At 34.3% G+C, this 7793-nt stretch overlaps 1 protein-coding gene across 1 annotated transcript; it reads right to left on the reverse strand.

Annotated features, from left to right (window-relative positions):
• Positions 1–898: 898 nt before the first annotated feature.
• Positions 899–7350, reverse strand: LOC120282207 (porphobilinogen deaminase, chloroplastic). The gene is made up of 5 exons (XM_039288964.1): positions 7063–7350; positions 5876–6281; positions 2352–2555; positions 1419–1596; positions 899–1341 (listed from the first exon to the last, which is right to left on the reverse strand). The coding sequence occupies exons 1-5, from the start codon at positions 7254–7256 to the stop codon at positions 1229–1231; spliced, it is 1095 nt and encodes a 364-aa protein (XP_039144898.1). The 5' UTR covers positions 7257–7350; the 3' UTR covers positions 899–1228.
• Positions 7351–7793: the final 443 nt, after the last annotated feature.

Genomic DNA, 7793 nt, shown 5'->3' on the forward strand with positions numbered 1-7793 from the left:
TTAAGTTTATTTTAGTATTTTTATTGATTTTTCTAATAGCTTATTAATATTTTATTTCAAAATAAACCCCGCTAATTAAGATAAAAGCGTCATGACTTGATTTATGCCGCCTTAAAAGTGCAAGGGCCCAATATCCTCATTATGGAGGGTAAGAACCAAAAGAGAAAATAGAGAAAGTACAAGGACTATTTCAATGATTAAATTTTTTTTAAAGAAAACATGGAATAATATTAACTTATAAGTCTAAAAAGAGGGCATTATTAAGAAATTGAGAAGTAGAGTTCCATTCGTATTGACCTAGCATAGAATCAGTTACTCTAGCAAAATCCTATTACAATTATCAACGGAACATAAATATTCCTTTGATCTTGCAAAATCCTATTACAATCATCAACTAAACAAGAGAAATAAAAGTTTGCAAGATGATTCATCTTCAATGCTTCAACAACCTAGGAACAATCAGATTCAACAATTACTTTTGCCAAAGTTGGATTTTAACCACAATAAAACCTCCTCAAGGCTTGATGCCTTTGATTCTCACACTCGCATCAAACAAGGGAAGAGGGTTAGACAAAACACTAACAAATGTGATCCGAATTTCTTGCCACAGCAGCTGTACCTGTGCCTTTATACAATGCTGCATACACATTAATCTTTAGAGTGCCTATATTTGGACAAGCCACAAAAAAAAAACAAAAAAATTTAAACCCTCCAACTTCGATTTTGGGAGAAATAAAAGAACCAACTTCCATTTGAAGGAGTGATTCCAAAAATATATTATTAATTACTGCTCCATACTGAACTAAAAACTGCATACTAATTGATGATACAAAAATATCCTTCATTCTCAACATTATACTATTCCTCTATTATGTCTAGCAAAACTAAATATATAAACTAGCCAAATAATTCTGAATTGTTCAACAAAAAAATTACAAACTTTAATGCAAAGAAAAGCATGATAATGTGAGCTTCATCATCCAGTTAACAATGTAGAAATGAAATCTCCTCCCAATGCACTTCACAACAGCAGAAGCAATCTCTTTATTCAAACTAAATCATCCCTAAATGATACAGAATTACAACAGAACTTGAATGAAAGTCTTAGAATCTGAACTAAAACAGCATCTAGTAAGACCATAATTTAAAAGGAAAAAAAGAAAAAGCCGAACTTGCTCATTTCCTTGGTAGCTCTCCTACCTACTTTTCAAGCCACTCTGAAATACAATCACCAATCAAAGAAACCAGGTCCAGCCCTTGAGATTAGTTCTTTTCCAGCATCTTTTCCCATTGAAATCATATCGTTGAGAACAAACGGCCCCTTTCTTGATGTCTCAAGAACTGAAAGCCAAGAACAAGTCATCAGACTTTTAATCTGAAGCTTAAACATGTCACTTATATGTTAAATAGTAAAGTACCTCGAGTACCATCTGGGGAAGCCACCAAACCTCTGAAGAGACAGTCTCCGTCCTTATCACGATACGCATAACCAGCAATTGGGGTTCGGCAAGACCCATCCAGAGTCTCAAGGAATGCCCTTTCACAAGCTACAGCTAAACGTGTTTCTTCATGATTCAATGAAGCTAAATAATTAGCCTGTTTAAAGAGAAGACCTTGCTTCAGAACCAGAACTGAGTAAAACATGAGCGGTATCATATGGAAGGGAGCTAATATACAGAAACTCACTTTTTCTTTTAATAACAAGGTTTTGCCAGTAACTTTCACAGTAAAAGTCTCTAAGACTAAGCATCAAAATAAAAAATAAATAAGAGATAGCAAACCATTATCTTAGGTACAAAATAGACAAGGATTTTTCCTCTGTATGTCACATATGAAGAGTGAGCTTAAGTCACATTTAAAACTAGAAGGGTAAATTTGCAATCAAGGGACACTGCATTTTATGGATGGAATCAGGCCACAAATAATTTGGTCAATAGCATAATTATGGTTTATGTAGTCAATTTTTTTTTTCTTAACCGCGTGATCATGCAAGTTTTACAGTTTCAAAAATCAACAAAAATCTCATGACAATCTATGAAATCTGAAACTTTCCCATAAGGTCTTCCTTCTAATATAACAATCTATCAACCAAATAATATGCAAACAAGACGTCTGGTGCCAAAAACTAAATCTAAGCAAAAAAGGGAAACCATATTGATTTCAGCAAAATGGTAGAACAAAGATTCCTATTGTTGTACAAGTAGAGAAACACATTTCACTGGATTTGAATTCCTGCAGGTTTCTGAAATTGACTTATAATCATGAGAGCATCTTAGGTTATATCTTGGCAGTTATTTTATCCAAAAAAAATTACAGGAAAATGATGTTAAGAAAAGAAAAAGAGCATTCACCATCTTATCATCATTGCTTCTACAAGCTATTCCAATAGCTCCTTGAGCAATAGCTGGAAGCATTTCTTCAACTGAGAGAGTAGCGGTCACGTTCTCAGTCATATTAAGTCGCTTAAGCCCTGCCAAAGCCAATAATGTAGCTTGCACCTCTCCTTCATTGAGTTTTCTCAATCTTGTTTGGACGTTGCCCCTGAAGTTGACTACCTGCGCAAAAAATTGATCTCATAGAATTAACAAATCTTATTTCAAAAGATTGATATAGACCAACTGCATCAAAGTTATAGATCTCAAAAGATGCAGTAGAATGTGAAGTAACATAACTAGATAAAACAATCAAGCAAGGACAAGCAAACATGAAGTTTTCAGTCAAAATGAATAAAAGCACACAAATACTAATGTAATTGAAAATTTTCTATGACAACTTTGAAAAATATACACCAATTGAACTGTTGCATAAATTCCAATCAGATCAAATGGAGAAAATCAACTTCCGTAAGTAAAAAAGATTTAGTCGAGACAAAAATGAATTAGATCGACCAGAAACCAGAGCAAAATTAGTCCAAAGAGTAAACAAAATAAATAGCCAATGACCTCAGCTGAGCGTTTAAAAGATGTCATTGAGGCACATACAGTCCAGTGTAAACTGGACCATTCTCAAACTTAAGACCAGGTTGCAGGCTATACTCACCTTCAATCAGATTCAAGTAAAATTTTGAGCTAGGCTAACAATCTTCTACCATCTTTTCCATCCAACAATTCCAAATACTACCCTTTTTCTCTAGCCAAATTGCCAATGGTCAAATTTATTAGTACTTACAAATTAGATAAAGTTGATATTTCCCCTTTCTCTCTAGCAAAATTGCCAATGGCCAAATTTATTAGTACTTAAAAATTAGAGAAAATTGTTTGAGGGCGCTATAGGGTATCAAAAGTAAATAAAATATTCATAGAATCCCATCAACTTGGATTCAATTCTTCAAGATTTCAGTACCACCAAAACAACTACACTTGTCACAAGCTGACTTGACTTCAGCCGAATAAAGGAACTATCCAGATCTTGAACATGAAGATCAAGCAAACATACCCTTTGAATTGATGGACAAAATTAATCAAGCATGGACCAAATGCAAAGCTTCACAGTGGGGCATGGATCATGATAGATCCATACCCCACCCAACCTAATCACGACCTTGATGAAAGGTAGTTACAATGATTTATGCCAAGAAGTTGGCTGGAGAAAACTTTAGAATGTGTTAGTATTTACAATGTCACATATGTACAAAGTGAAATTTATTAACAATGAAATATTAGAAGATAGAAGACCCTGAAAAATGACAAGTTGGATTCTAAAAGCAATAAATTGGTGTCACAGTAAGAGGATATCAACCATAGCCAGGATTTAGGGACAGACTGTCACACAAATTTATGGATAAGTTATAGTCAAATAAATTTCAAAGAGAAAAGAAGTGTGTGATGCAGCTTGAATGGTCATCTAGGAAATACAAGTATACGCCAAAATAAATGGTGGGCAAGGATGGCTTGTGCACTGCTGCATTGGAATAGAATAAGAAAAACACCTCAGTTCAGAATAAGGGCTGAACTTATCATACCTGAGAATACCACAAAGCTTGAACAATTCATTTCCTTTTAAGTAGAAGAAATCCATTGTGAACAATATTATTTATTCTCAAGAATTTAATGATAAGCAATTGAACATTCACAAGTATTACAACGATACCAAAGGTAATTTAAAATTAAAACAAATCATAATCAAACTTGAGTACCCAAAAAGTCACCAGTTTTGTAATTAATTTCAGACACAAGACAATAGACATGGAAAAACATAAAAGAGATAAAACATGACAAAGCTGATCCAATTGGGGTAGATGTGTTCAACAAAAGAATGTGGCATGGTATGTATTGCATTGAGGCTGTATAAGAACATAACCAATTGCCAATTCGACTAATTTGAGTCTCACATGCACACAAAGAAATTTAGCAGAATTTTGAGATCTATTTGGAGCAACAAGCTGTAACCAAAATAAAGGCAAATACTACAAAGAAAGCAAGATTTGATTCCCAACTGTCCTCATAATGAAGTTATTGAACCCTAAGATTATTAGAATATATGGTGAAGATGAACTGAGGGAATAATGATGGCATGCTTAATGGTATAATTTCACATTAACACAAACAAAGAGTAATAATTAGGGGAAGTACTAAAGTGGAATAAGAAGTTAATGGAATGTTTAATGAAGGTCATAGCTTGATCTAGTCAATAAGATAGTTTGCATCTCACATGTTCTACATTTAAAAGTGGTGAAAAGAAAATTAGTTCGTCAATCCCTGCTACTCTCTGCAATCATAAAATGAAAAACACAAAACAAGAAGGCCTTATATCTACAAAAGATGGTGAACAAAAAATTTTTGCACTCCATTAAGTCTAGCAAAGACACGCAGAAATAGAGCAGAACATAACTAACCCCATGGTTACACATAAGTGACAGACAATAAAATCTCTCTGAAGCTGTCAAATTTTTTACAAGGTCCAATGGTAAGAATGCTATTGAATAATATTTACAATTATGTCAAGTACAAGTAGATTAGAAAATGCTAAAGCTGTAATATAATCCACTTTTGTAGTTTTTTTTAATATGTAAATTTAGGATCACAAAACCTGTGATATAAATATGAGAAGATTGCACCTATGTGTCCAAAAACTGGCATACCTGCATGAGCTGTCTACTTTCCACATGACACTTGTGGTTGGTTTTGAAAATCTAATAAATATGCTCCTAGCTGGTATTGTGCATTTCAAAGAAAAATAATCCATTACTAAATAAGGTCTTTTATGAAATAGTAATTCCTAAAACCTTTGAGAAAGTATTCTGTGAGAACTTAAAATAAATAAATAAACAAATAAAAACACAATATGCTAACTTGGTTTTGACATGAGTTTCTTATTTCTAAGTTCCATGATTTTCCAATCATAACTAGATTGATTCTAAAAGCCAAATCCATGTGCATACACTCAGTACTTCAATTAAACACACCGCATTATTTCTTATGTGGATCCTGCTGTTAACAGAAGGGCCTGCAGCTCAATAAGGAAAAAAACAAGTATTTTGGGAAAAGGTTTTCATAAAAGCAAGCATGACAGAGTGATGAAATTAACAGCATACATATTCCAGTGATAATTGCAATCGGATAGGCATTATGAAACCTGACAAAAAGGAAATTATCACTGCCGCAAGTGTACTATCTCATCACATTGACATAACATGGTCCATATTAGAAAGATAATGCATTCACAAGCATAAATTAGAAAAAAAACCTCAAACAAATACAAGTCCGTTCCGAAAAAGGATATTCTAAACAAATAATAGTAAAAAAAAGTCAGGTCAAACTGCATGAATCATACCACCAATTATAAAATGAGCTGACAAATAGGACATGAATTCAATCACAAATGTCTTAATTTTTGAAATTTCATTACCATGACGTAAAATCCAGTTGAAACTTACTTTGAGTGATGGATACCTATAAAGTATTTGAGACTGTCTACGCAGGGAGGCGCTCCCAACAACACTTCCTGCTGGAAGTTCTGCAAGAGAACTTGCAGTTAAAGATATAAAAACATCTCTCACATCCTCCCGGGGAAGATTGCATGGTAAAATCATTCCATCAGGAAAATACGTCGGAACATCCTTCATTGAATGAACTGCAATATCAATTCTACCCTCCAAGAGAGCCTCATCTATCTCCTTCGTGAATAAACCTTTACCACCAATATCAGCTAATGGTTGATTGAGTATCTTATCCCCAGTTGTCTTAATAATTTCTATATGGATAGCACCTTCTTCAGCTAGCTCTGAATGCAAAGACATCAGTTTGTCCCGAGTCTCATATGCCTGGGCAAGTGCTAGGGGACTGTCCTACATGCACACCAAATCAACTTACAAAAATAAGGAGATATAAATCAGCAATTACAACTATGTTAATTAACTAACATGCCTTGCTAGAAAAAACTATTTCAACGAAATACCAAAACAGCATAGACTTTATATTAAGTAATTTGTTGCAACAGTAACATTTAACAATATATCATGGAAAGAGGATGAAGGTGCTCGAGGATGCATTCATTGCTTAGAAAACTTCAGATGTAAACTTAAAAACAACCAATAATCAAATGGAGAACAATAATCAACAAGGCCTAAAAGCAGAATAACCATATCCTTAGTGCTGATGTTGGCTATTATTATTTCACCCAACAAAGAATGGGCAAATCTGAGACTTAATAAACACTAATGAATGGATTTTTTATACGCATAACACAATTATCCTCAGCCCAGAACACGTAAGATGAAGCACACGGCATTTTAAAAAGCAATACTTAACAATTATAACAACACACCAACTGAAAATCCAAATGAATCAAACAATCTTCAGATAGAAGTTACAAATCCCTTAAACTCACACACACATACTAGGAATCTAAGAGAAGATACCATAAAAGAGCACAAGGCTACCACATTAAGCTAAAAATCAACAAATTCGGTAAGTTGTGAACCAAAAAGAGAGGTCAAGAAAACACACTACAACACAACAATCACAAAAGAATTACCCGAAACACAAGCAGGCAATTCAAAGAAAGACAAGATCTTTCACCAAATAAACGTGGAACGGAGAGAGATATAAAGCGATATGCTACCTCCCTCTAGTGCCTATTCTCATGAGAGCGACCTCCTTGTTCTTGGCTTCCTTCTCAACAGCAACAGCGGCAACGGTGGGGGAGTGTCTCCGGCGGCGTCTGAGCGAGGTCGGGGAGGGGCAAGGCCTCAAATTGGAGGGCGCAGCGAGGAGCGGGTGGTGGGTAGGTGATCTCATGCTCAAGATGTTCGACATTATTCCTCAGAGAAGAGAAGAGGAAGGAGAAGGAGGAGGAGGAGGAGGAGGGATGGAGAAAGGTGACACTTTGGGAGTTCTTGAAGGGAAGTTGAGGATAATGTCAGGGTTTGGGCCAATCATTATAGGTCATGGTTCTACCTTAGAACCCCACTGCATCTACCCTTGTTCCCCTTTTCCTTGGGGATTTTACCCTCTTTTATTTTTATTCATTTTATTTTCTGCCATTAATTTTGTTTCTTTGGGTTTGTCATATAAACTTATTTTAAGAAGTAATATTCACAAATATATATATATATATATATATATATATTAAAAAATAATGTAGTAGAATAATGTTGTTAACTTAAAATTTAAAATCAATTGTTGTTGAAGAAAAATATATTTGGTCAATTTTTTATAAGGTCTATTCATGATTTTTTGGTCTACTACCATCAGATTTTTATATAAGTTATTCATCTTCTTGCCATTGAGACATATATGAATCTCAGCTCATGTAAAGTCAGGACAGAGGTTTAAATATTAACTCTCTATATA

The sequence above is a fragment of the Dioscorea cayenensis genome, chromosome 18, assembly GCF_009730915.1.
Source record: "Dioscorea cayenensis subsp. rotundata cultivar TDr96_F1 chromosome 18, TDr96_F1_v2_PseudoChromosome.rev07_lg8_w22 25.fasta, whole genome shotgun sequence".
In the NCBI taxonomy this organism is placed as follows: domain Eukaryota; kingdom Viridiplantae; phylum Streptophyta; class Magnoliopsida; order Dioscoreales; family Dioscoreaceae; genus Dioscorea; species Dioscorea cayenensis.

What these genes read in the sequence shown, in the direction of transcription:
- LOC120282207 (XM_039288964.1), bottom strand. Translation starts at nt 7,256, where the DNA reads ATGTCGAACATCTTGAGCATGAGATCACCTACCCACCACCCGCTCCTC. An exon ending in AGAATAGGCACTAGAGGGAG is followed by an intron (nt 6,282 to 7,062) that starts GTAGCATATCGC and finishes CATGTAGGACAG; the next exon opens with TCCCCTAGCACTTGCCCAGG. An exon ending in GAAGCAATGATGATAAGATG is followed by an intron (nt 1,597 to 2,351) that starts GTGAATGCTCTT and finishes CTCTTTAAACAG; the next exon opens with GCTAATTATTTAGCTTCATT.